Source organism: Phyllobates terribilis, unplaced genomic scaffold, assembly GCF_046119375.1.
Source record: "Phyllobates terribilis strain yellow unplaced genomic scaffold, ASM4611937v1 Scaffold_3__8_contigs__length_932513732, whole genome shotgun sequence".
Classification (NCBI taxonomy): Eukaryota; Metazoa; Chordata; class Amphibia; order Anura; family Dendrobatidae; genus Phyllobates; species Phyllobates terribilis.
The window spans coordinates 683,137,313-683,165,224 of NW_027362763.1; the positions used below are offsets into that span (position 1 = coordinate 683,137,313).

The window sequence follows — 27,912 nt, forward strand, 5'->3', positions numbered from 1 at the left end:
TCCCCGCCCCTGCCCGCGCGCCCCCGGCGGTCGCACATGGACGCGCACGTCCGCCGCGTCGTGTGTTCAGTGGTGACGTCACGTTCTCGCCCAGCAACGCGAGCGGGATCGCGAATGGCGGCGCAGAGAGGGGAGTTCAAACCCAACGGAGGCTCGTCCTGCCCGTGACTCGGCAACATGAAGCGGATAAAGGCAGCCCGGGCCGCGGCGGCCACCGGAGCTGAGGGGGAGGACGACAGTGACGTGCAGGGCCCGGACCTGGCGGATGCGGAGGGTAAGACGGAGGGAGAAGCCGGAGCTGCAGCCGCCACCGCCCGGGAGGGGAAGGAGCCGGCTCCTGTCACTGAGAACCCCGGGCCCCTGCGGAGCTGCCGTGTCTGTCACCTGAGCGACTACAGCTCCCAGCAGCAGGGGGCGCTGCGGCCAGGAACAGTAGGTGGAGGGGAGCAGCCTGGGGTCCTGGCCCCCAAACCCCGACCAAAGCCTCAGTGTGTCATATGGGGGCGTCTTGTCTGTGCCCATCGCTGTCCTACAGAATAATGGGGGCTTCATATGTAGGGACCTGGTCCGGCTCTAGGATGTGTGGCCCCCCCAGTGACCTACAGAGTAATGGGGGCCTCATATGTAAGGACTTGGTCCGGCTCCTGGGGTGTGTGGCCCCCCGCTGTCTTACAGAATAATAGGTACCTCATATGTAAGGACCTGGTCCGGCTCCTGGGGTGTGCGGCCCCCCGCTGTCCTACAGAATAATAGGGGCTTCATATGTAAGGACCCGGTCCTACTCCAGTGTGTGTGGCCACCGCTGTCCTACAGAATAATATGGGCTTCATATGTAAGGACCTGGTCTGGCTCCTGGGGTGTGTGACGACCCCCCCCCCCCCCCCCCCCCCGCTGTCCTACAGAATAATAGGTACTTCATATGTAAGGACTTGGTCCGGCTGCAGGGGTGTGCGGCCCCCTTCTGTCCTACAGAATAATAGGGGCTTCATATGTAAGGACCCGGTCCAACTCCAGGGTGTGCGGCCCCCGCTGTCCTACAGAATAATTTGGGCCTCATATGTAAGGACCTGGTCCGGCTCCAGGGTGTGCAGCCCCCCGCTGTCCTACAGAGTGATGGGGGCTCATATATAAGGACCTGGTCTGGCTCCAGGGTGTGCGGCCCCCCCGCTGTCCTACAGTGTGATGGGGGCTTCATATGTAAGGACCTGGTCTGGCTCCAGGGTGTGCGGCCCCTCGCTGTCCTACAGTGTGATGGAGGCTTCATATGTAAGGACCTGGTCTGGCTCCAGGGTGTGCGGCCCCCCGCTGTCCTACAGTGTGATGGGGGCTTCATATGTAAGGACCTGGTCTGGCTCTGGGGGTGTGTGGCCCCCCGCTCCCTACAGAGTGATGGGGGCTTCATATGTAAGGACCTGGTCTGGCTCTGGGGAGTTGCGGCCCCCTGCTGACCTGGTCTGGCTCCGGTGGGTTGCGGCCCCTCGCTGTCCTACAGAGTTACGGGGGCTCATATGTAAGGACCTGGTCAGGGTGTGTGGCCCCCTGGACTCGGACCCATCTCTGTCCCCCAAGAGTAATGCTTCTATTTTCCGGGGAATTATTTTGTTTTTTTTGCAGTATGAACTGTAGTTTTTATTACCACTATTTTGGGCTCTGTATGATTTTCTATGTTTTTTTTTTTTGTCACTTTTTTTGCAAGGCAAAGTGACGAAAAACAGTGGTTCTGCCTTTTGTAAAAAATGTTATCCTGTTTTTAGATTTTATTTTGAAAATCCCCACCCCCCTTCTTTTCTTTTTTCTTGTTTATTCCAATCAGTGACTGCTAGCTCTGTATGTGTAACTGTGCTGAGAGACAGCCGTCAATCACTGATAGGACCGCCCACTGGGCCCAAAATCCCAGGAGAGCAGAGGATTAAATCCCAGATTAGGCTGAATGTTTTACCACGATCCTTATATCAATCTGCTCCCCGGCTGCAGCTAGCTGACTGGAGGGCGTTCTGCTGGTGACGAGTTCTGTTGCAACCATTACTGATCTCCTATGGAGCAAGTGCCACAGGCTTCACAGATGTGCACACATGGGGGTCTTCAGTAGGCCCCCTGGCTACCATGGTAATGTCACAATCAAATTGAGGGGGGCTCTGTTTCTACATCATGCTGCTCTCAGATTAGCGTCGACAGAGCCCCCTGTACTTGTTCTGTAAATTAATACCGCACCTATGCGTTAGTCACTGAAGAGATGATAAATCCGCAGGTGCTCCCTCCCAGGACCAGTCTCCCCTTAGCTGTGCACAAGGGATTATTAATCTGACTGCACACAGGACTTGTTTATGGTCTGTAACCATGGTGACACATTGTCCTTCATAGGACCTGTATACACAATTATGAATGAAGAGGAATTGCAGAGCCGCTGGCTTTTATCATATAAGGATATTCTCGAGGGGGCTGTGCCCGCTTATAACTGGCACCAAAGATCATTTATCACCCCTGTTTCAGGTTACCCAACTTGTCTTTCCAACATCAGTGTGTGGAGTAGTCTGGAGTTCTGATTGCATCCCAAGGATGTGCTGCAGTGTAAATCAGAAGGGACATCCGGGTTATGGACTGTCCTAGGGGCCCAGTGTATATGGCGTGTGTATATTATAGAAGTGTAGCTACTGGGCAGCACGGTGACTCAGTGGTTAGTACTGCAGCCTTGCTGCACTGGGGTCCTGGGTTCAAATCCCACTAAGGACAACATCTGCAAGGAGTTTGTATGTTCTTCCCTTGTTTGTGTGGGTTTCCTCTGGGTTTTCCTTTTTCCTCCCACACTCCAAAGACATAATGATAGAGAATGTAGATTGTGAGCCCCAATGGGGACAGCGATGATGATGTCTATAAAGTGCTGCGGAATATGTTGGCGCTATATAAAAATAAATATTATTACTTTGTGCTGTGCGTTGCAGATTTATGCCGTGTCCTTTTGTGGGCGCAATGGACCCTGTTGTAACCGCTGTCTCAGCACCCGACGCTGCTGCAGTGATTTAGGTATAGCGCCTGCATATTCCACAGCGATGAGCTCAGAAATGGGTGAAAGAATCATTGCATCGTGCACGGTCAACAGAAGTTTGGATGGTGGGAGTTGTAGTGTGCAGCCGCAGCCTTTGTAGCTGTCAGTGTTGCCACAGGGGGCTGAGATGTTTATCTTGGGGTCTGCATGGTGTCACTCACCTCTTCCTCAGCTGTTCCCCTCGCCCAGTATGAATGGGCCTCCACTCCCATCTGCTGAACCTAAAATATCCCTCTTCGGGCAGGATCAGGGGGGGCTGTCATTGTCAGCACTTGTTGCTGTCTGTAGCCGTTTTTTGTTTGGGTGAGTAGAGGCGGGGGCACAGAGCAATGGGGCCGACACATGGATATCGGGGGGCTGCATATTTAGCCGGGTCTGGTGACATATTTTAGTGCACTCGTTCTTGGGTCAGTTGTTGGTTTATTCTGTCGCTGTCCTTTCAGCACCAGGAGGATGCGCTGGTCCAGGCTGATGAGCCTCCTCCTCTTCTCTTCCCTGCTGTTCTCTTTCATGGTGTCTCGTTCCTGTGCTCCATTCTGTCCTTCATCCATATTATACGTCGTCTATGACAATTATTCATGGGGAAATTTTATCTTGGCGATTGCTTTGCGGTCTCCAAAACGGGCATCCCAGAAGTCAGCCCCAAATACAAGTGACCGCCCCTATTAAAGTCAGCCACTGTTAGGATGGTAACATCGATGTGAATAGTGCTGATCACAAGGCTTATTATTAAGTGTTGTGCTTAATAATTCAGTAAAGCTCTTTTCTGTGTGGTTTTGCTGGTACATACAATATGGTGCAGATGTTTTGGGCACTTGTGGAAATAATGGTTTAAAAGCTTTGAAAAAATGAATTTGCAATTTAATTGCTAAAAACAAACTATTAAGTGAAGCAACAAGAGAGAAATGTAAACCCCTCTCACCGCCCCCCCCCATCAGTATCTGGTGACCGCCCGTCTCCTCCATCACTTCTTCTTGGTAATTGCACATTGTTTTTGAAGGACCTTGACAGGAGATTGTTCCAAACATCTTGGAGACCTGACCCCAGATCTTCTGTGTTTGATGCTTGTGCAGATCCTTCATGGGATGATGTGAGATCAGGATTCCTCGTTCTGAATGACCTTCGATGTATGGGGTCGCTGTCCGGCTGCAGAATAAGTTTGGAGCCAATCAGACACCTCCCTGATGATAACGGACTGTATTTCTGAGCATTGAGGACACCGTTAATCCGGGAAAAAAATGCAATTCCATTTGCTGAAATCCAGCCACAAAGTTGTAGGTCCCTCCTGCTTGCATCACTGCTCCTGCAGACCCTCATTATTGTGCTGCTTCCTTCTGTTACAGCCAAATACTGTATTTTTCGGACTATAAGACGCATCGGACCATAAGAAGCCCCTAGGTTTTAAAGGAGGAAAATAGGAAAAAAAAATTAAGCAAAAAATGTGGTCATGATGCCCTCTTATGGGGGAGGGGATCTGCTGCTGACACTGGTATTGGGGTAATGTTCCCAATTCTGTTAATATCCTCCTTCCTGGTATAAGTGGCCCTCATCCCATCCTGGTATGCATGGCACCCCTTTATCCCTCATCCTGGTATGCATGGCACCCCTTTATCCCCCATCCTGGTATGCATGGCACCCCTTTATCCCCCATCCTGGTATGCATGGCACCCCTTTATCCCCCATCCTGGTATGCATGGCACCCCTTTATCCCCCATCCTGGTATGCATGGCACCCCTTTATCCCCCATCCTGGTATGCATGGCACCCCTTTATCCCCCATCCTGGTATGCATGGCACCCCTTTATCCCCCATCCTGGTATGCATGGCACCCCTTTATCCCCCATCCTGGTATGCATGGCACCCCTTTATCCCCCATCCTGGTATGCATGGCACCCCTTTATCCCCCATCCTGGTATGCATGGCACCCCTTTATCCCCCATCCTGGTATGCATGGCACCCCTTTATCCCCCATATCCTGGTATGCATGGCACCCCTTTATCCCCCATATCCTGGTATGCATGGCACCCCTTTATCCCCCCATCCTGGTATGCATGGCACCCCTTTATCCCCCCCATCCTGGTATGCGTGGCACCCCTTTATTCCCCCCATCCTGGTATGCGTGGCACCCCTTTATTCCCCCCATCCTGGTATGCGTGGCACCCCTTTATTCCCCCCATCCTGGTATGCGTGGCACCCCTTTATTCCCCCCATCCTGGTATGCGTGGCACCCCTTTATTCCCCCCATCCTGGTATGCGTGGCACCCCTTTATTCCCCCCATCCTGGTATGCGTGGCACCCCTTTATTCCCCCATCCTGGTATGCGTGGCACCCCTTTATTCCCCCATCCTGGTATGCGTGGCACCCCTTTATTCCCCCATCCTGGTATGCGTGGCACCCCTTTATTCCCCCATCCTGGTATGCGTGGCACCCGATCTGGGCGTGGAGAGCAGGGAATATTCATTTTCTTTAGTAGCGGGCACAACTAGGCTGCAGCAGGCGGCTGCTGCCTCCTGTGCCCCCGTGATCCCCCGCTGCCGCTCCACCACACCCACCACCATACGGCCATACAATAAAATAAAATTTTGGAGGAAAAAAAGTGCGTCTTATAGTCCGAAAAATACGGTATTTCACATTGTGACTCCTCAGTCCATCATCAGCTCCTGCTGTCATTTTCTACGCCCCAGTTCCTATATTTTCGCGCTTGGCCTTTTTTTCCTTGTGGAAGCTCTGACGTTTTTTGGCTGCAATTCTTCCATGAAGACAGTTTCTGGCCAGACTTCTGTGAACAGTAGATGGTGTGGTAGATCCCACTGGTGGCTGCCAGTCCTGAGTTGATAGCACTGCTGGACATCTTCTGATTTCGAACAGAAGTAACATGGTGTCTTTCATTCACTGCACTAAGTTTCCTTGTCCGACGACTGCGTCTACGGTCTTCAATGTTACCCATTTCTTGGTGTTTTCAAGGCTGATAAATCCAGGCAGATACTTACCCATCATATAATACCATCAGGGAGGAGTAGTTTTGCTTGAAATTTCCTCTGCAGCAGGACAATGACCCCTCAACATCCAGCCAATATCACGGAGTACGATCCAGGGCTGTGGAGTCTGTAAGCCAAACCTCCGGCTCTACGACTCCGACTCCCTCATACACGGCTCATGTGTGAGTGATAAATGTACTGTAGCCCAGATTCATCTCAGCTAAAAGTCTAGACCCTTCGATCAGGAATAGGACAGACATTTATAGGACATTTCATAACTTTCCCAAATTCTTGAAAAACTATTCCCCACAAACTGCATTGAACTACTGTACCCAATTTATTATATATTTTAGGAGTCGGTCCATTTTATACCGACTCCACTACTCTGACTCCACAGCCCTGGTACGATCTCCCGTGTAGAGAAGAACAAGGAGTCGTGGAAGTGATGACCTGGCGCCACAGATCCCTGATCTCACATCATCCAGCCTGTCTGGGATCACATGAAGGATCCGCACAAGCCTCATACACAGAAGATCTGGGGGCCTTTCTCCAAGATGTTTGGAGGATCGTCCTGCCGAGCTCCTTCATAAACTGTGGACAAGTGATGGAGAAAGGCGGTCACCAAATATTGATGGAACTTAAATTTCTCTTTTGTTCATTCACTTAATTAACATTTTGTTAATTGATAATAATGAACTATTAACCCTTCTATTTTGTGATGCGTTCTTACTCTGCAGCATTTTTTCAACACCTGCCTAAAACTTTTGCACAATATGTCAGTATTTTTTTTTATGGTTATAAAATATGGTCTTTTAAAAGTCTAAAGTGTTTAAAAGAAACTGAAATGAATGTTCTTTTTATTGTGTATTTTTTTTTTTCTTGTTCGCGCAAAAACAAAAAAAAAAAAACAGAAAAAGATGCAATGTGAACACGTCTTTAATTAAACTCAGCTGTGTAACGGATCGAGTAGAGCGCTGAAGGACTGGAGTGAGTCGACATGTCAAACAGTTTTACTCCAGAATTCACATGAGAACTAGTTGATGAATGGGGCCCCTTAAGGTTCTCCAGGATCCGCCATCGCCTGGCAGACTTGCACGTGGTAGGGAGGATGGATCAGCGACCGCTAAAATACCATAAGGAAGGTCATGATCTGGTATTATCCCTAATCAATGCACCAAACCAAAATCTGCCCTCAGTAATCTTGTGTGCATGGTTATACCGGCCATAAACGCATCACCTGAGCTCCCACAATGCACTGCACCCTGATAACATGGGACTTCCAGAATTTAGCTTTAGGCGCGAACGGAGATGTCGTCTCAGATTCTGCATCAATTTTGACATCTGCAGTATCCACTATATTGGTGCAAAGGTAGATAGGCTGGGTGACTTTCTTATGGAAATGGGACCCTCATGATGATGATGTCGGGGAGGAGAAGAGATCCTGATTCTCCCTTTCCAATCTTATTGTTTCACTGGGACATTAGCGGCGTCCTGGGTGTCTTGGTGCCACTTCTCTCCTTTCGTTAGTGTCTTTAAGGCTGCATCGTCTTATTCTTTCTATTGTACTTCATGCCTGCACCTGTTGTGTTTCTAACAAGTCAGTGCCATTATTATCTGTCATAGTGATATTCGAAGGGTTATACCCCACGTATGATTCGCTCACCGTCCTGTGTGCTCCGGGCGTTTACACTCATTGCTTCATATTTTTGTCTCCATAGATTCTTCAGCGAAGGCGCTCGTCAGTCTGAAAGGTAAGATTCTCCTTACCCCAATATGCTTTGTAGTCACAAAAGGGGCAAAGACATGCAGATATTTCACGTGGTGTAAGAGTCTGTCTCAAGTTTCAGTTGTCAGAAGTGCACTTCCTCCAGGCTTCCTGCGATCCTGAAGATTGACAGTTCGGGCCAGTGCTATGGCTGAGCTTATGGCCTGAACTGTGGGCTGTCTGATGCTGCAAACAAAGACCTCTCTGACTCTGGAGCATCAGAGGAGTGCAGGGGCTGGCTGGTGGGGGTGTGGGCAGGAGGGCTGGCTGGTGGGACGCGGGCCGGTGGGCAGGAGGGCTGGCTGGTGGGACGCGGGCCGGTGGGCAGGAGGGCTGGCTGGTGGGACGCGGGCCGGTGGGCAGGAGGGCTGGCTGGTGGGACGCGGGCCGGTGGGCAGGAGGGCTGGCTGGTGGGACGCGGGCCGGTGGGCAGGAGGGCTGACTGGTGGGGGGGTGGGCAGGAGGGCTGGCTGGTGAGGGCGGGCAGGAGGGCTGGCTGGTGAGGGAGGGAGGGCGGGCGGGCTGGCTGGTGGGGGTGCGGGCCGGTGGGCAGGAGGGCTGGCTGGTGAGGGAGGGAGGGAGGGCGGGCGGGCTGGCTGGTGGGGGTGCGGGCCGGTGGGCAGGAGGGCTGGCTGGTGAGGCGTGGACACGGGCCGGCGGGCTGGCTGGTGGGGTGCGGGCCAGTGGACACGCGCGCTGGCTGGTGGGGTGCGGGCCGGTGGACTCGAGGGCTGGCTGGTGGGGCGCGGACACGGGCCGGCAGGCTGGCTGGTCAGGTGCGGGCCGGTGGGCACGAGGGCTGGCTGGTGGGGCGCGCGCCGGTGGACACGAGGGCTGGCTGGTGGGGCGCGGGCCGGTGGGCATGAGGGCTGGCTGGTGGGGTGCGGGCCGGTGGGCACGAGGGCTGGCTGGTGGGGCGCGGGCCGGCAGGCTGGCTGGTGGGGTGCGGGCCGGTGGGCAGGAGGGCTGGCTGGTGGGACGCGGGCCGGCAGGCTGGCTGGTGGGACGCGGGCCGGCAGGCTGGCTGGTGGGACGCGGGCCGGCGGGCTGGCTGGTGGGGCGCGGGCTGGCTTGTAGGGTGCGGGCTGGTGGGGCGCGGACGTGGGCCGGTAGGCTGGCTGGTGGGGTGCGGGCCGGTGGGCAGGAGGGCTGGTGGGGTGCGGGCCGGTGGGCAGGAGGGCTGGCTGGTGGGGCGCGGACGCCGGCAAAAAATGGTTGCAAAAAAAAAAAGTCTCTGCATAAAAGAATTTCCAGTAGTTAAAGGGGTTTTGTAGATATGCTCTCCGGCCCACCACACGCTCATTAGTGCGAGTCTGTCATATCCCTCCGTACGCTCCAGGGGTCGGCACGTTGCCACTGGTCCTGTGCTAGTTAATGGGATGTGTGTGAGACACTTACTCAGCTTTGGACGGCCCAGCAGGTAGTTGTCTCACGACCATCGATGGCAGCTTATGCCTGGATAACCCCTTTAACAAACATTAAATTAGGCTTTCCTATCATTAAAGGGTTTTTTTTACATCTCCTGAATCTATGGCACATAACTCGGAGATGCCCACACTCTGAGTTGATTGGGGTCCAGCCTTTAAATCCTCAACTGATACTGAGTATTTAGGGCACGTGACTCTGGTTCACCACTGAGTCACCTTTAAAGTTTTAATTTCATGTGATTCACTGTGGATTTTCCAAATCCTATGTATCCACCAAGTGTGAACCTAATCTGAGAAGTAATGGTTAAAAAAAAAAAAAAAAAAAAAAAAAGCAGAGCTTCACTATAAAGTATGGGCGGTATTGCTGCTGGTTTGCACGTCGTAGACCAGCTCTTCTTGGTTTTTATACAGAAGGAAGTTTATCCAATACATGGAATGAAAAGTTCTCGCCTCAAAAAACCCTGAGCTGGAAAGGTGGGAACAGCCCGGTCACTGAGCTGGTGAGTAGCGGAGCTCCGGCAAGAGGAAAAAGTTTGGACCTCCATTTATTCTAAAAAAAAAATAATAATAATAACTCTTCCGGCCTGTAACATCCAATCGGAGTATAGTTGTCAGTAGTCAGATTAACCCTTTAATGGTGGGCACTAGAATTTATAACGGCCTGATGCTAGGCTGAAGGGTGAGATTGCCTGAAAAGACCCCTTCTGGAAGGATCCCCCCCCCCAAAACTTCTGCCTTCTCCTGCTGTCATGCCTGACGTGATGTCCTTTCTGTAGACCCCCCGGAGCTCTAAAAGGAGCAGACTCATAAGCGACGAAGAAGATCGGCAGATAAACACCAGATCACCAAAAAGGAACCAGAAAACAGCGCTGACGCCGCAGGTAACTCGCATTCACACATTGATCCCTTGTGTTCAGCACAGTCTGTATTCTATGTGCTGAAAGTCCCAAAGCAGGACACCTTAAAGGGGTTGTAATATGAAGACCCCCATATGCAATGAGGACTCCTCTCTTCCTCTACAAGACCCTCTTATTTTACAAGGACGGTCATGTATCTGGCTGACCACCATGTGATACTACATTTTCCCTACAGCGGCTCCAGCTTCCATCACCACTTTGCCGGGATCGGTACTACTGCGCTGTGCTTAAAGCTGCACATTGTGATCATAGCTTTAAAAAAAAGATACGGACTCTACCTGGGGGCATTTTTTCCCACCTAAATGCATGTATTTTGGGTTAAAAATAATTTTTGCAAATTGGTTTCATGAGCGTTTGCACACTCTGCTTTTAAGGCCTCATGTAGACGTCTGTTAGGTTTTTCACAGATATAACCCATAACCATTATCTGTGGGGCTGTTGACGTCTGGGTTTTTTTTTTTTTTTTTTGCTTTATTTTTTTTTTATGTCTGATTTTGATCCAACCCAAAGATGAAAATCACATCTAAAAGTATGGATCTGTGAAAATACTTGACATTGTAATGGATATGAGAAATTTTGCAATAATAACAATTTTCCCATACAAGAAAAAAGAAATAAACAAAGCACTGACCAAAAAACTGAACCATCCTATCAAATACGGAGACAATCAGTTTAACAAAATGCAACAAATTTTATTGATACATAACACCTAAAAGCATTAAAAAGAAAAAAAGACTGTGAGGTGGTGCTGTTCAGTACTGGTCGGCCACGTTCTGAATCCCTCTGACGCGCGTTTTGCGTGGGCCACTTCTGAAGAAGGGGGATGCAGAACGTGGCTGACCAGTACTGAAAAGCGGTAGTCAACATGCCTGGATGTATGTGGTAGATATGATACATGCTGATGCTGCACATCACATGGGATGAACTCCATTGGGAATGTATCTGTTTGCACTTTATAGGTTAATAAGATTCATATACCAGTATTGATTTTCTATGCACTTTATTTCCCTTTCTACCAAACATCTAACATTTTGGCGGCATCTTACTTGTACTTATCTTATTCCACTTTTTATGTAACCTTATAAAAATATGTAAACTTAAGATCCTAGTGAAGTTATTAAAAAGGATTCCTTTTGAGCATTTGTTTGTTATGACAAGCACCACTAGTTGGCGGTATATTATTGGATTAATAATAATCTTTATTTTTATATAGCTCCAACATATTCCACAGCGCTTTACAGACATACTCGTCGCTGTCCCCATTGGGGCTCATAATCTACAGTCCCTATCAGTATGTCTTTGGAGTGTGGGAGGAAACCCACGCAAACAAGGGGAGAACATACAAACTAAGATTTTTTTGCTCTAAAATCGGAATATCATTGCAATCTCTTTTCAGTGATGAGTGTTGGAGAATTTCTGCTCCAAAATTCCTGAAAAAACTGTGAACACACCCTATGGGTCACACACATCTTTTTAAAGGGAAACTATCAGCAGGAATTCACCCCTTAAACTAACTTGTGTGCATGTAGCTCTTTCGGAGACCAGCCCAGCAACACCTTTACATGGCCAGTCCATTCCTCTGTTACTGAGAAATCAGTGTTGGCTTCCAAATGAGGCTGACAAATTATGGTATATCTAAAGACTTTGTCACTCCAGCTCTATTCCCCGCCTCCTGCTTGATTGACTGACGGGCCTTTTGCTGTCAGTCAAGCAGGAGGCGGCCCGCCATGAAGATTTGATCGTAGTACCATAGTGATGTTTTTGGTTTGTTTTTTTATTTTACTGAATGTGACTTTATTTGTTACAGAAGTTTACAACCATCACGACCACACCAGTGAAAAAAGCATCACAGAAAATAGGCTACAGGCTCCGCAATCTATTAAAACTTCCCAAGGCGCATAAATGGTGTATATACGAGTGGTTTTATTCTAATATCGACAAGTGAGTACCAGCAAAAACTTGTTGTCACTATTCTACTGTGACTTTTTATCACTCGCAGCCACTACAATCATCTCCCGGGTGCAATGCGTGTCCATAGGTAGATTATTGTCGCTCTTCTTCAGGACAGAATGAGAAATACAACTAAAGTCTGATTTATTTTTCTCTCTTTCTTTTTTCTTTCAGGCCTCTTTTTGAAGGTGATAATGATTTCTGTGTTTGCCTAAAAGAATCTTTTCCAAATCTTAAGACAAGAAAACTAACCAGAGTGGAATGGGGAAAAATTCGACGACTGATGGGGAAACCCCGAAGGTAATTTAAGACGTTGTCCACTACTTTTTACAATGACCCCAATGTATTTACCCTGTGCCGATAAGTGTTTTTGTAAATACCTTTAGTTGGCGCTATTGGTGGCCGCTCACAGACATCCCCTGACCGCCGGCTGAAGCCGGCTCTTCCTTCCGCTGATGTCACGACTAGTGAGGCTTGACATCAGTGACGCACTCCCCGTGGTGGATGCTGGGCTGATGCTGGGCTGTGGCCGGGGTTACCCCGCACGTCAAACCCAGCATCCACTGCTTTCCTAATGAATGAGGAGAGTTAGAGCACGGATGCTGGGTGTGACGTAATCATGTGCTTGGCTTTAACTGTATCTGGCTTATACAATGAGCCAAACTGTAGCCATTGTGTTTGAGTATTATAGTCGTTATATTCTTGTACATAGGAGCAGTTTTATAGTAGTTATATTCTTGTACATAGGAGCAGTATTATAGTCGTTATATTCTTGTACATAGGAGCAGTTTTATAGTAGTTATATTCTTGTACATAGGAGCAGTTTTATAGTAGTTATATTCTTGTACATAGGAGCAGTATTATAGTAGTTATATTCTTGTACATAGGGGGCAGTATTATAGTAGTTATATTCTTGTACATAGGGAGCAGTATTATAGTAGTTATATCCTTGTACATAGGAGCTGTATTATAGTAGTTATATTCTTGTACATAGGAGCAGTATTATAGTAGTTATATCCTTGTACATAGGAGCTGTATTATAGTAGTTATATTCTTGTACATAGGAGCAGTATTATAGTAGTTATATTCTTGTACATAGGGGGCAGTATTATAGTAGTTATATTCTTGTACATAGGGGGCAGTATTATAGTAGTTATAATCTTGTACATAGGAGGCAGTATTATAGTAGTTATATCCTTGTACATAGGGGCAGTATTATAGTAGTTATATTCTTGTACATAGGAGCAGTATTATAGTAGTTTTATCCTTGTACATAGGAGCTGTATTATAGTAGTTGTATATTCTTGTATATAGGGGCAGTATTATAGTAGTTATATTCTTGTACATAGAGGGCAGTATTATAGTAGTTATATTCTTGTACATAGGAGCAGTATTATAGTAGTTATATTCTTGTACATAGTGGTAGTATTATAGTAGTTATATTCTTGTACATAGGGGGCAGTATTATAGTAGTTATATTCTTGTACATAGGGGGCAGTATTATAGTAGTTATATTCTTGTACATAGGGGGCAGTATTATAGTAGTTATATTCTTGTACATAGGGGGCAGTATTATAGTAGTTATATTCTTGTACATAGGGGGCAGTATTATAGTAGTTATATTCTTGTACATAGGAGGCAGTATTATAGTAGTTATATTCTTGTACATAGGAGGCAGTATTATAGTAGTTATATTCTTGTACATAGGAGCAGTATTATAGTAGTTATATTCTTGTACATAGGGGGCAGTATTATAGTAGTTATATTCTTGTACATAGGAGCAGTATTATAGTAGTTATATTCTTGTATATAGGGGCAGTATTATAGTAGTTATATTCTTGTACATAGGGGGCAGTATTATAGTAGTTATATTCTTGTACATAGTGGTAGTATTATAGTAGTTATATTCTTGTACATAGGGGGCAGTATTATAGTAGTTATATTCTTGTACATAGTGGTAGTATTATAGTAGTTATATTCTTGTACATAGGGGGCAGTATTATAGTAGTTATATTCTTGTACATAGGGGCAGTATTATAGTAGTTATATTCTTGTACATAGGGGGCAGTATTATAGTAGTTATATTCTTGTACATAGTGGTAGTATTATAGTAGTTATATTCTTGTACATAGGGGGCAGTATCATAGTAGTTATATTCTTGTACATGGGGCAGTATTATAGTAGTTATATTCTTGTACATAGGGAGCAGCATTATAGTAGTTATATTCTTGTACATAGGGAGGAGTATTATAGTAGTTATATTCTTGTACATAGGGGGCAGTATTATAGTAGTTATATTCTTGTACATAGGGGGCAGTATTATAGTAGTGTACTTGACTATTACATTGGGATTATTCCTGTATGTAGGGTAGAAGTTATGGTGATTCTTCTCACTCTGGCATGCGATGTCTGGCTGTCGGTGGGTGATATCTATATTCTGTATCTGTAGATGTTCTGCTGCGTTCTTTGAGGAGGAGAGATCGGCTCTGGAGCAGAAGCGGCAGAAGATCCGGCTGTTGCAGCAGAGGAAGGTTGCCGATGTTTCACAATTTAAAGACCTCCCAGATGAAATCCCTCTTTCCTTGGTTATAGGAACAAAAGTTACAGGTAGGGATAATTATTCGGGGCTTTGCCTTTGTGCGGTGGCTCAGAAGCAGGGGCTGGCTGTGTATGTGCATTGTTTTCCTCCTCTGTCGGTGAGTTACATACATGGGGGTAATGTGACGTGGCGTCTGTGTGGAGGGGGGACATTTACAGACAATGTTCCTACGTTTTTTTTTTCCCCAAGATGGTTTTCAAATTCACTAAAATGCTCTTTCACATTTACATCTAATACACTTGCTAAGTATTAAAGCCATAGAATAAATATCAAAACTCTTTTTATGCCGCTGGTAACGTGATTTTACATGGACGTAGAAGGCTCTTAATCCACTAGTAAATGTCTCTGCTTCGCCACAGCCCGGCTGCGCGGCATGCATGATGGCTTGTTCACTGGCCAGATAGACGCTGTCGATACCCAGAATTCTACCTACAGGGTCACCTTCGATAGAAATGGCCTCGGCACTCACACCATCCCAGATTATGAAGTCCTGGTGAGTGTGATGGCTCCTTGTGATGTCTTGTATTTGTATAACCGTCCATTCATCTTCCTTATACAGGGCGAACCTTACAGGGGTTTTATTGCCTCGCTACAGGATAGGTGATAAATGTTTGGTCGCTGGAAAGTGCAGTCTTTAGGACTTTACTATGCAGCAAAAAAAGGGGGTTTACTCACTTTTTGGCCTCCATTGGGTAAATGTGGGGCTATGGGAACATTGAGAAAAAGCTCCCGATGTATAACGTAGACTAAGTGCTCAGACGCCATGTTCGCTCAGCTGTACGTGTCTGACTTGGGTTCATAATTGTCCAATATACTTGAAGTCTCTGATCCAAATCACATCACTTTCGGGCAGATTCTGGGCGATTGGTTTCTGAACTATCAGAATTTTCCTGAAAGGGTTTTCACCATCTTTGTTAGCAAATCAATATCAGATCGGTTGTTGTCTGACACTTGCACTGATCAGCTGTCACCAGCGCTGGCAGCGGCCAGAGCACCACAGCTCCATACACTCTACTCTTTTACCATCACAAGTAAGTACATGTATCACACGTGGCGCCTGTAGCCAAAGCTGATGTTGGATTTTGCTTTCTTTTACAGAGTAATGAGCCCCATGAGACTATGCCCATTGCTGCCTTCGGTCAAAAACAGCGGCCTTCCCGAATGTACATGACTCCTCCACGGTTACATCATCCGCCTCATGTGCAGTCACCCATCCTGGTGAGAACCATAACCATCTTAAGTTGCATTGCTTCTGGCGTACACTTGTTATGGCCCGGCTGCCTCTGGCGGTTTGGCTGGCGGCGGCCCGGCTGCCTCTGGCGGTTTGGCTGGCGGCGGCCCGGCTGCCTCTGGCGGTTTGGCTGGCGGCGGCCCGGCTGCCTCTGGCGGCGGCCCGGCTGCCTCTGGCGGTTTGGCTGGCGGCGGCCCGGCTGCCTCTGGTGGTCTGCTTCAATGCAACGGAGTTTCAATACCAGTCGCAACCAAAAAACCAAAAAAGTTGTGCTTTTGTGGGGGTCATTTGTTTTTTTCGGAGGGATTTTTTCTTACAACCCATGTTCACTTCCATATTTTTATTATGAAAAAAATAAGAACTTTTCTGTACTTTTATTTTATTACTTGTTAAAGGACATGGATCCTTTGTTGGCACAATCATCTTGGAAAACGAAATCTTCTGGTTCAGACAATGACACTATAGGCGGATTCCCTGTTGAATTCCTTGTTCAAGTGGTAAGTGGAAAAGTCTTAACCCCACTGATTTTCTTATGTCCAGCAAAAACATATAGTAGTGTCCACAGCGGTAGAAGCAATATTCCCGATGCTGCAGCTCTTTCCCATAAGTGCTGGCTTTTCTTTGGGATACAACATCACTTACTGAGTTGGGAATAACCACTTTTAATAATGGTTTTCCTTTATCGAATATATTTAGTTTTCTGTTACGTAATTCCTATCTTTTTTTTTTTTTTTCTTTTACAGACCCGATTATCGAAGATCCTGATGGTCAAAAAAGAGCAAATCAAAAAGCTAAAAGACATGAATACAGAAGCTGAAAAGCTGGTGAGACTCATACTTTTATTATTTTATCCATTTATATATGGAGGCCTTATACCGGATGTCCTACTTGAATGCTGCACTTTTTGTGTGTGTTTTTGGAGCCACCAAACATAAGTTTTACATGTGCAGATACCGTCCATTGTTGTACAGTCTGCTGAATAGTTATTCTGGCCGAATAATGGTTAGAAGACCCGACCACCGATCACAGCAGAAAAAAAATCTGCGATTTATCATTTTAAAGGGTGGACTAAAGTCAGCCGACCGGTCACTGACCGTCCATTAATGATGAGGTCCTTTAGGAATTGGCATAGAGAATTAATAATATATGGTCGGCTCTCTGAGAGTGTGTGGGTGAATGATGGCTCCAACTCTATATTTTCTGTAACTTGTGCATCATTTTTTGTTGTTATTGTAGTTTTCCCCCTTTTAGAATCTCTCTTTTATAGAAATCCTACTCTGCACCGATCGGCATTGAGTTCCAGAGGCGATACGCCACCACCGTGCTGGAACTGGAACAGCTCAACAAGGATCTTAATAAAGTTCTTCATAAAGTCCAGCAGCATTGCTACGAGGTGACAAACCCTCTGTCTTTGCTGGGGCTTGGGAATAGTTTACATTTTTATTTGCAATTTAGAAAACCTGCAAAATTGGTGCAAAACCAAACAAGGAATATAAATCATTTATTAATACATGATTCAGGGCAGGTTTAAAAAGTAGGGGGAAATGTGTGTGATATAGATAGATAGATATACAGTGGGGGAAATAATTGTTTGATCCCTTGCTGTTTTTGTAAATTTGCCCACCGACAAAGACAGGAACAGTCTATAATTTTAAGGGTAGGTTAATTTTAACATTGAGAGATAGAATATCCAAAAAAAATCAAGAAAATCACATTGTATAAATTAGATAATTGTTTTTGCATTTTGCAGTGAGAAATAAGTATTTGATGCTTCTGGCAAACAACACTTAATACTTGGTGGTCAGACCCTTGTTGGCAGCACAGCAGTCAGACGTTGTTTGTAGTTGATGATGAGGGTTGCGCACATGTCAGGAGGAGTTTTGGTCCACTCCTCTTTGCAGTTCATCTCTAAATCATTAAGATTTTGAGGCTGTCCCTTGGCAACTCGGAGCTTCAAGTCCCTCCATAAGTTTTCTATGGTATTAAGGTCTGGAGACTGGCTAGGCCACTCCATGATCTTACTGTGCTTCTTTTTGAGCCACTCCTTTGTTGCCTTGGCTGTATGTTTTGGGTCATTGTCTTGCTGGAAGACCCAGCCATGACCATTCTTCAATGCTCTTACTGAGGGAAGGAGGTTGTTGGCCAAAATCTCGCTATACATGACCCCATCCATCTTCCCTTCAGTACGGTGCAGTTGTCATGTCTCCTTTGCAGAAAAGCACCCCCAAAGTATGTTTCCCCCACCATGCTTCACCTTTGGGACGATGTTCTTAGGGTTATACTCGTCCTTCATCCTCTAAACAAGGCGAGTTGAGTTAATGCCAAAGAGCTCAATTTTTGTCTCATCTGACCACAGCACCTTCTCCCAATAACTCACATAATCATCCAGGTGTTCATTGGCAAACTTCAGAAGGGCCTGCACATGTGCCTTCTTGAGCAGGGGGACCTTGTGGGCACTGCAGGATTTTTAACCTTTAAAGCGTAATGTGTTACCAATGGTTTGCTTGGTGACTGTGGTCCCAGCTGCCTGGAGATCATTAACAAGTTCCCCCGTGTAGTTTTAGGCCAATCTCTCACCTTCCTCATGATCAAGGATACCCCACGAGGTGAGATTTTGCATGGTGCCCCAGATTGACAGTCATTATTAATTTCTTCCATTTTCTTACTATTGCACCAACAGTTGTCTCCTTCTCACCCAGCGTCTTACTTATGGTTTTGTAGCCCATTCCAGCTTTGTGCAGGTCTATATATCTTGTCCCTGACATCCTTAGAAAGCTCTTTGGTCTTGCCCATGTTGTAGAGGTTAGAGTCTGACTGATTAATTGAGTCTGTGGACAGGAGTCTTTTATACAGGTGACTATGTAAGACAGCTGTCTTTAATGCAGGTAACGAGTTGATTATGAGTCTAACTGGTCTGTAGCAGCCAGAACTCATAATATTTTGTAGGGGATCAAATACTTATTTCTCACTGCAAAATGCAAAAAACATAATCTAATTTATACAATGTGATTTTCTTGATTTTTGTTTTGGTGATATTCTATTTCTAAATGTTAAAATTAACCTACCGTTAAAATTATAGACTGTTCATGTCTTTGTCAGTGGGCAAAGTTACAAAAACAGCAAGGGATCAAATACTTATTTCCCCCACTGTCTGTCTATCTAATCTCTATCACATACATACACATTTTTTATCTCCTCCTGCTGTTTGTCACCCCTTGTGTGATACACCTATTTTTTAACCTGTCCTGACCCACGTATCCATAAAAGATTATTTATATTAATAACACTTATTTGGCTGTATAACAATTTTTTTTGTAGGTTTTCTGATTTTATTAGGTATTTCTAGCCCCCTGATTTCTATACTCTTTGCTTTCAGTGCATTATTTACTATTCTTATTTCTTTGATTTTCTATCTTATCACTTACCCTCCTCTGTTCGCCCCTCCGTTCGCCCCTCCGTTCGCCCCTCCGTTCGCCCCTCCGTTCGCCCCTCTGTTCGCCCCTCCGTTCGCCCCTCCGTTCGCCCCTCCGTTCGCCCCTCCGTTCGCCCCTCCGTTCGCCCCTCCGTTCGCCCCTCCGTTCGCCCCTCCGTTCGCCCCTCCGTTCGCCCCTCCGTTCGCCCCTCCGTTCGCCCCTCCGTTCGCCCCTCCGTTCGCCCCTCCGTTCGCCCCTCCGTTCGCCCCTCCGTTCGCCCCTCCGTTCGCCCCTCCGTTCGCCCCTCCGTTCGCCCCTCCGTTCGCCCCTCCGTTCGCCCCTCCGTTCGCCCCTCCGTTCGCCCCTCCGTTCGCCCCTCCGTTCGCCCCTCCGTTCGCCCCTCCGTTCGCCCCTCCGTTCGCCCCTCCGTTCGCCCCTCCGTTCGCCCCTCTGTTCGCCCCTCTGTTCGCCCCTCCGTTTCCCCCTCCGTTTCCCCCTCCGTTTCCCCCTCCGTTTCCCCCTCCGTTTCCCCCTCCGTTTCCCCCTCCGTTTCCCCCTCCGTTTCCCCCTCCGTTTCCCCCTCCGTTTCCCCCTCCGTTTCCATACTCATTCATTTGCAGTTTACTGTAGTCAGGGTTTGATTTGTCAGAGGTTTTCACAGTTCAGACAATTAACTTAATGCATCTAAAAAAAAAAAAAGTTAATGAATTTAGCATGTGATGAAGCGGTGACCAGAATACGACCTTTGTTTCCCTTTATTTTTTTGTACCCCCTGCGCTGCCTTGCTTGTATCCTCTTATCTTGTGAGTTGCCGCATTCGTCTGATCGTAGGCACTGAGCTCATTTAGGAGCATTTTTGTTGTATTTTTGTTTTCAAGTGGAAAAAAAGTGAGCGCAAAGCAAATGAATTTTCTAAAATCTCATTTACACAATGTTTTTTTTTTTTTTTTTTTTTTCTTCATGTAATTTTTTTAGTGTTTTTACTAGTTTTTCACCGTTTTGGTCAAAATGCCTTAGCATCAAAAAGTGCATTATTTACACTGGTCCTCTGGCCATATCCTGCATTTTTCATCAGAAAAAAAAAAGCCTCGTGTGAACATAACCTAATAATGCTATAACAGATCAGGTATTTGTTTATGGCACAGAGGTGAATTTTACGGAACATTCTGGGGAAATCCAATACGGTTATCCCTGGCCTAAGCTTTGTGATGGGAGGTTTAACCTTTTCCTGAAATAGGACGTAGCAGTACTTGCTATGTCAGGTGTAGGTGTATGTAGCGACAGTCGCATTTTACAGCCAGCACCCGCCTCAACAGCAAAAGGGACTGGGGGAAAAAAAAGTATTCAAAAAAAATAAAAAAATTTAAGTTTTATTCAACCCCCTTCCTTTTTCCCAATACAAACATAAAGAAATGTAAAATATAAAAAATATAATACATCCCTTATCGCCACATTCGGAAAGTCCCATTTTCAAAATATTAAATAATTTAATCCATACTGTAAATTCTGTGTGAAAATAAAAAATTAAACTCCAGAATTGTTGTGTTTTGTTTGCCGCACCTCCTTTTAAAATTTTTTTTTTAAAAAATGCAATAAAAAGCAATCCAAACATCATGTGTAGCCCCTAATGATACCAATAAAAATAATCAGCTGGCCACATTAAATAAAAAGTCAATTTATGGAAAAATAAAAAAACTACAGGGCTCAGAAGACGGCAACACAATTTTTTTTTGTCTTAATATAAAGTTGTTTTTTTAAGTGAAGGAGAAAAAAAAAAACGTTAAATGTTTGGTATTGATGTAGCGGCCATCGCTGCTGCTCCCACAAGGTCCATTCTTTGATTTTGCTGCCTCTGTGATATTAAACATCCAAGCTCCTGTCTTTTATTGTGGTGTTAAGCTGATGCTTTTGTTTACAGGTAGTTAATCTTTTTTTTATTATTTTTTGCACAGGTTGCTCAAGATCAGGGGCTTCAGCCAGCGAACCAGCCGACCGACATGAGGCGGCGCTGCGAGGAGGAGGCCCAGGAGATGGTCCGTCAAGCAAATACGTCCAGCGGGCAGCCGTGTGTGCAGAGCGAGAGCCTGACGGAGCTGATATCCCGGCTCACAGCTATCCTCCTCCAGATAAAAGTACGAGGCCCCCGAGGAAGCCTCCTCATAGCTTGAGGGCCGCACTTGGTCTCTACAGGACCCTGTAACCCGCGTGTCCTCCTTTCTCTTGCAGTGCCTCGCAGAAGGAGGAGACCTGAACTCTTTTGAGTTCAAGTCTTTAACAGATTCAATTAATGACATCAAGAATTCAATAAACCCTTCTAATATCGGGTAAGTGGTGGGATAACGTGGAAAGCCACATTGCTTTTTTTTTTCTCACAAACCCCTATCTTGATTTTGCTCATTTTTTTGGCACAAAAAAAAAAAAAACGTTAAGTTTCCATGAATGTTATTGTTTTTTGATTAGTGGGGTCCAACCAGTGTGACTTTTTCTAACCCTGAGAAGTTGGTCTGCACATGTACTTTGCACAAAGTGATACCCACTCGAGTCTGCGGCACCTGCAAACTTGTTTGTTCATTCGCCACTCGGACGTGGGGTTTTCTGTGCCCTCGTAGCAAGCAAGTGATGGAGACACGCTCGTTCGGGTGTTTACAGCCTTCTTAACCCCTTCTCATCCTGCGATGTACAATTAAGTCACAGCAAGGAGATGGTTAACATAAGCCAGTGAAATAGTCTGCCCCTGAATTTTGTGACTGCACTGTCATGTCACTGGTCTAGAGATCAGTCTGACTGTCCATTACCAGTTTACCCAGAGACCATTTGCTGTGGTCCGATTTTGATGGTGACTCCAATTAGTCAGTGACTAATCACAGCCCACGCTGACGTCAGACACCCGTCTTCCCTTTCATCGCCCACCCGTCTTCCCTTTCATCGCCCACCCGTCTTCCCTTTCATCGCCCACCCGTCTTCCCTTTCATCGCCCACCCGTCTTCCCTTTCATCGCCCACCCGTAACTTTGTGTTGAAGCAGAGCAAAGTGTCATGTTGGCTGAAAATTTTAGTAATTTTTTTTTTTGTGCCAAATCGTGTCCCTATTAATATCCCTTGTTGCCCACCATCCATTCTTTTATGTCACGTCACTTTTTTTTTTTTTTGACCCGCAATCTGCCTTCAGTGCCAGCTTTGTTTGGTTCTTTAGCCTTAGAGAAGTACACAAGAAGTTTACTCGTGCTTTTTTTTTTTTTTTTTACCAAACTAACTTTTTCCAATTTTTCGTATTTTTTTTTCTTTTTTGTACAAATTTTTCACATGTTTGAAGCACAACATACATATAATTAAAATGTCCCACAGGTCACTTTCTGCAGACGAGGCATATGCGTTTCTTGCCTCCGACGCGGAGTCAGCGAGCGAGGATGATACTCCGTTCATCCTGTCATCTTCCTCATCTGGCGAGGAGGAGTCGGAACCCTCGAGAAGGCGCCCCGAGACCACCAAAGAGGCAGCCCCCGAGACTAGCGACCCCACATGGACCACCCCTCCTGACACTTACGAGCCTCTGATCCCAGAGTTTACGGGTGGCTCGGGGATCAAGTTTGGCACGGCCCGGCTCAGAAAGATAGACTTCTTCAAGATCTATTTCACTGACTGCTTCATTGAGTTAATGGTGACCCAGACAAACTTGTACGCCCAGCAGTTCATCGCCCACAACCCCACGTCCATTTACGCCCAGCCGCACAGGTGGACCCCCGTAACTGCAGTAGAAATGAGGAGATTCTGGGGCCTGATATTGAAAATGGGGCTATGGAAGAAGCCGTCTATTAGGGACAATTGGAGCGCCGACTTCTTGTACCACACCTTCATATTCCACGCCGCCATGTCCAGGACTCGTTTTGAAGCAATACTCCGGTTCCTGCATTATAACGACAATGCACAGTGCCCACCCAGAGAAGACCCCAGTTATGACTGTCTGTTTAAAGTTCGGCCCCTCATTGAGCACTTCAGTGCCAAGTTTGCCGAGACTTACACCCCCGAGAAGCACATATCGGTCGGCGAGTCCCTGGTGCATTTTAAACGGGGGCTTCCCTCCTGCCAGGCTCTGCCACGAGAGAGGGCAAGGTATGGCATCAAGATTCACAAGCTGTGCGAGAGTACGTCCGGGTACATCTGCAACTTCAGGATTTATGAAGGGAAAGGCTCCAAACTTGAACCCCCAGGGTGCCCACCCTTTTTGGGAACCGGTGGTAAAATAGTGTGGGATTTGGTGCACCCACTTTTGGACCATGGCTACCACCTCTACCTGGATCATTTTTATACCAGCGTGCCCTTATTGAAGTGCCTGGCTTCCAAAGGTACTGCGGCGTGTGGCATCGTAAGGGCAAATCAGAGTGGCCTCCCTGCAGGACTGAGAGGGCAAAGACTTAAAAAGGGCGAAAGCAGGGTACTGTGCAGCGACAATGTAGTGTGCGTCAGGTATAAGGATAAGAGAGAGTTCCTTGTGTTCACCACAATACACGGGCACAGCACCACAGCCCTCTCAGTACATGATGCCGAGACCCACGTGCCAGTGTGTGTCCAGGAATACAGTAAGTACATGCAAGGGCTCGATCTGTCGGATCAAGTTCTGGAGCCGTTCAGCGCCACTCTGCAGATGAGGTTGTGGTACCAGAAGCTGGCGGTGCACATCGTACAGATGGCGCTGTATAATGCTTACGTGCTGTCCCGATGTGGCGGCCAGCAGGGAACCTTTCTGGAATTTCAAGAGGCAGTGATACGGCACCTACTACTCGGTGACCCCGAAGAGGAGACCCCGAGCACATCTTCTGGAATAGAGTCCACCCATATCGTGCCGGGGCAACATTTTCCCAGTAAAGTTCCCCAAACTAGAAAGGTGGGAAGGAGCCAGAAAAGGTGCAGAGTCTGCTCCAAAAACGGGATAAGGAAGGACACCAGCTACCAGTGCGATACCTGCCCCATCAAACCCGGGCTGTGCATGAAGGAATGTTTTAGGATTTATCACACCTCTCCAATATTTGGAGACAAGGAATCGCAGGGCGCCAGCACATCTTCTACCAGCGAGATTGCCCGTGTCGTACCGGGGCAACATTTTCCTTGTGAAGTTCCCCAGACTGGAAAGAAAGGAAGGTCCCAAAAAAGGTGCAGAGTGTGCTCCAAGCGGGGGCTAAGGAAGGACACCATCTACCAGTGCGACACCTGCCCCATAAAGCCCGGCCTGTGCATGAAGGAATGTTTTCGCATTTATCACACCTCCCCCTGATATCGAACTTATAAATCCCCCCCCCCTAATCTATATCGCCTCAACAGGAACAGTAGGGACCCCCAAAATGATAGCGGATGGACGATATTAATCTCCTGCCACATCAGAGACTACAAAAGGATGTAGGTTCTGCTGATATTGGGGGCCGCTGCGGGATCTCCTGTGATGGGGTGGGCATTGGGAAGGGATCGGAGGTGGCGGGAAGAACGCTGGAGAACCGTAAGAGGAGCGCCTATCAAACGCGCGTCGGTAGTGTCAGGCTCGCCCTATGTAAGATCCATGCTTGCTGTCAGTGAACGGAGTCATTCCCGAGGCTTAAACCCCCCATGTGTTTGTCTCTCCTTGCAGCTGTTTTCAGAACAACGTCGAGATCCACGTGGCGCACATTCAGAGCGGACTGAGTCAGATGGGAAACCTGCACGCCTTCTCCGCCAATAACACAAACAGGGACTGATAATCCGCCCAACGTTTTTTTGTCAGTCCCGTCCCGTCCCCCTTTCCAGCCGGACTTGTCTATAATTTGCAGATAATAGACTCTTTTGTTTGTATTAAAAGAAAAAAAGAGAAAATCACAAAAAAAAAAGTTGAACCAGCATTACGGACCTCACCTCCTTTATTTCCTTTGTCCTACGGAGTCTGTCGGCGTTGCCAAGCCACAATTAAAAGAAAAGAAAAATTGCGCCAATTTTTGGATTAGAAGATCCCCACAGACGACACTCCGTCCTGGTCATCGCAGAAAAGTCGGTGGATTTTTAAAGGAGCGATTCCCGATGACACCCCCGAAAAATCTAGAGACCTGCAAGAAGAATTTTGTTTTTCTTTTTCATGAAATTATTTTTGGGCCCCTGCATTGAATTCACTTAAAGGGGTTTTCCTGTTTTTTTTTTTTATGTAATTTAAGGAGACCTGTTGGCTCTCTTGATATCTCGGTTTTAATAAATGCTTGTTTTGGTCATAAAATGACCATTCTGGAGCAGGTTTTTATAAAATAAAAAAAATCCATCCCTCCATTGATCCTCCTGGAAATGTAATATGACAACTGGGCATTGCCATTTCCACTCGTCAAAGTTGCTTGCGTCTATACAGACTGTCAGAGTTTTGTCAATTCAATCATACAGTTCCAGGAGGAATAACAGAGGGACGTATAGCTATAACAAACGCTTCTCCAGAAACGACATTTTGTGGCCGGTACAAGTACGAGAGCGTCAATGGAGACTCTTTTTAATCATCCTTCAGTTTAAAAGTTTCCGTTCCTTCGATTTTCAAGATCTCTGCTTGCTGCTTTGGATGTTTCAATACAGAAAAAAATAATCTGTACAAACCTAATACTTCTCGCGGCCGACTACGAACTGCAATGGTATCCGGTAAAGACGATCCTATAAAAGCTCAATACATCTGCTGCACAAATGTTCCCATTCACTGACAGCAAGTAGGGATCTTGAAATGGCAAGATATCTTCAACAGTTGCATACGTTTTTATTTAAGGGTTTCCATCCATCTTGGAACGTTACTCAGTCCTGATCGGTGTCTGAGTTAAAGCTCCACATCCACTTCCCTTCACACAGCCATTCCATTAAAGAGCGACGTTTTTGTGGCCACCACCAGGGGGAGCTTAATACTTTACTGAAGACGTGTGGTGAGATCCCTCTGGTGGTGGCCACAGGCAGACAGAATTCATCACAGCCAGTGTCTTGAAGGGAGCAGAGAATTTGTCGCTCCGACTCTTAAACGCATCAGCACAGATCTGATAATCCAAGATGGGGCTCCACTTTAAGCTTTATTAATGGGAAACCAAAGTGTTACTTCAGTGCGGAGGGGCTTTGACAGAGATATTTAGTCATGTCTTTTTGGTCGCGCACGACTTCATTAAGCATAACACAAAAAAAAAGTTTGAGATCCCCTTTAAGAAATGGCTGAATAACTTGTGCAGAGTTCCTCCAAAGTTACGTAAAGTTCTTCTCAATGTTAGACTGTTCATTTTAATATCCCTGACCCCAAACGTGTGTTGTCAGATGTCACCCACCCATGTGGGGTCTGTCGGAGGTCGCCTCACATTGCCCGGTGTACCCCCTCCCCATGGATGTGACTTATCATTTGGCATATAGCCGATATCCGGAACATGGCAGAGCCCCCAGATGTTTATATTGTAGAGACTCGGGTATCTGGGTGAACGACGAAACATTTCACATTTGTTTTAAGAACTAGATGTAGGTAAAGTGTTCCCCAATATTTTAGAGCCCACAAATAATGAAGTATTTTATGGTATTGTACAGAGCAGAGACGCCGCAGGGTCCGAACTCTCAGGCGCTTGTATAGTTTAAAAAGAAAAAAAATATTCTAAGATTTCTGGTGTACCGTGTATGCTTTCTTTCCAGAGGATGGATATGTAATGTGTATGTGTGGTCTATTATGAAAGGTTTTTTATTATAATAAAGCAGTGTATGGTTGGAGAGTCACAAGACACGCTGGGCATTGTACGCTGTATTATACTCCAGAGCTGCACTCACTATTCTGCTGGTGCAGTCACTGTGTACATACATTACATTACTAATCCTGAGTTATATCCTGTATTATACTCCAGAGCTGCACTCACTATTCTGCTGGTGCAGTCACTGTGTACATACATTGCATTACTTATCCTGTGCTGATCCTGAGTTACATCCTGTATTATACTCCAGAGCTGCACTCACTATTCTGCTGGTGCAGTCACTGTGTACATGCGTTACATTACTGATCCTAAGTTATACTCTGTATTGTACCCCAGAGCTACACTCACTGTTCTGCTGGTGGAGATATTTTGTGATAAAACTCTTGTTAATGGAGTGAAGATGGATGTCGCCTTCAGACCTTCCCTCGTATATATTTTCTGAATTGGAAGCCTCCTAAAAAAATATATTAATAATTAGGGTTGAGCGAGTATGTTCTGTCCGAGTATGCTCGGGCCGAGCTCCGAGTATTTACAGCTACTCGGTGATATGGCTGAATCGCTCCCGTGTGCATGATTTGCAACTGTTTGACAGCTTTATTACATGGGAGGAATGTATAAGAAATTCAACCATATCACCGAGCAGCTGTAAATACTCGGAGCTCGGCCCGAGCATACTCGCCGAAAGGGTTAATAGAACATCGCTCAACACTAATTAATAACCAAGGGCCCAGAAACATTTCAGTTAGAGGGTCATTCACACAATTGAGCAGAAAATGAACCCTCACCAGTAAGATCACTCCAAGCTAAACATTATAATACAGGAGAAAGCGCGAATTTTGGTATAAATATAAAGCAATTTTATTCAATGTAAAAACTCAAAATACATACAAGGAC

At 46.4% G+C, this 27,912-nt stretch overlaps 1 protein-coding gene across 1 annotated transcript; it reads left to right on the plus strand.

The window, feature by feature from the left end:
• The first annotated feature begins 3 nt into the window (after positions 1-3).
• On the plus strand, positions 4-27,049 carry LIN9 (lin-9 DREAM MuvB core complex component). The gene is made up of 15 exons (XM_073671840.1): positions 4-274; positions 7,739-7,771; positions 9,624-9,712; positions 9,989-10,093; positions 11,937-12,070; positions 12,254-12,379; positions 14,529-14,686; positions 15,038-15,171; positions 15,777-15,896; positions 16,305-16,406; positions 16,653-16,733; positions 17,177-17,302; positions 21,275-21,454; positions 21,549-21,646; positions 24,939-27,049. The coding sequence occupies exons 1-15, from the start codon at positions 178-180 to the stop codon at positions 25,042-25,044; spliced, it is 1,689 nt and encodes a 562-aa protein (XP_073527941.1). The 5' UTR covers positions 4-177; the 3' UTR covers positions 25,045-27,049.
• Positions 27,050-27,912: the final 863 nt, after the last annotated feature.

Excerpts from the sequence above, each read along its gene's own strand:
- LIN9 (XM_073671840.1), top strand. The coding sequence starts at position 178 with ATGAAGCGGATAAAGGCAGCCCGGGCCGCGGCGGCCACCGGAGCTGAG. Across the intron at positions 9,713-9,988 it reads ACAGCCCGGTCACTGAGCTG|ACCCCCCGGAGCTCTAAAAG; the intron begins GTGAGTAGCGGA and ends TCCTTTCTGTAG. Across the intron at positions 21,647-24,938 it reads ATAAACCCTTCTAATATCGG|CTGTTTTCAGAACAACGTCG; the intron begins GTAAGTGGTGGG and ends CTCTCCTTGCAG.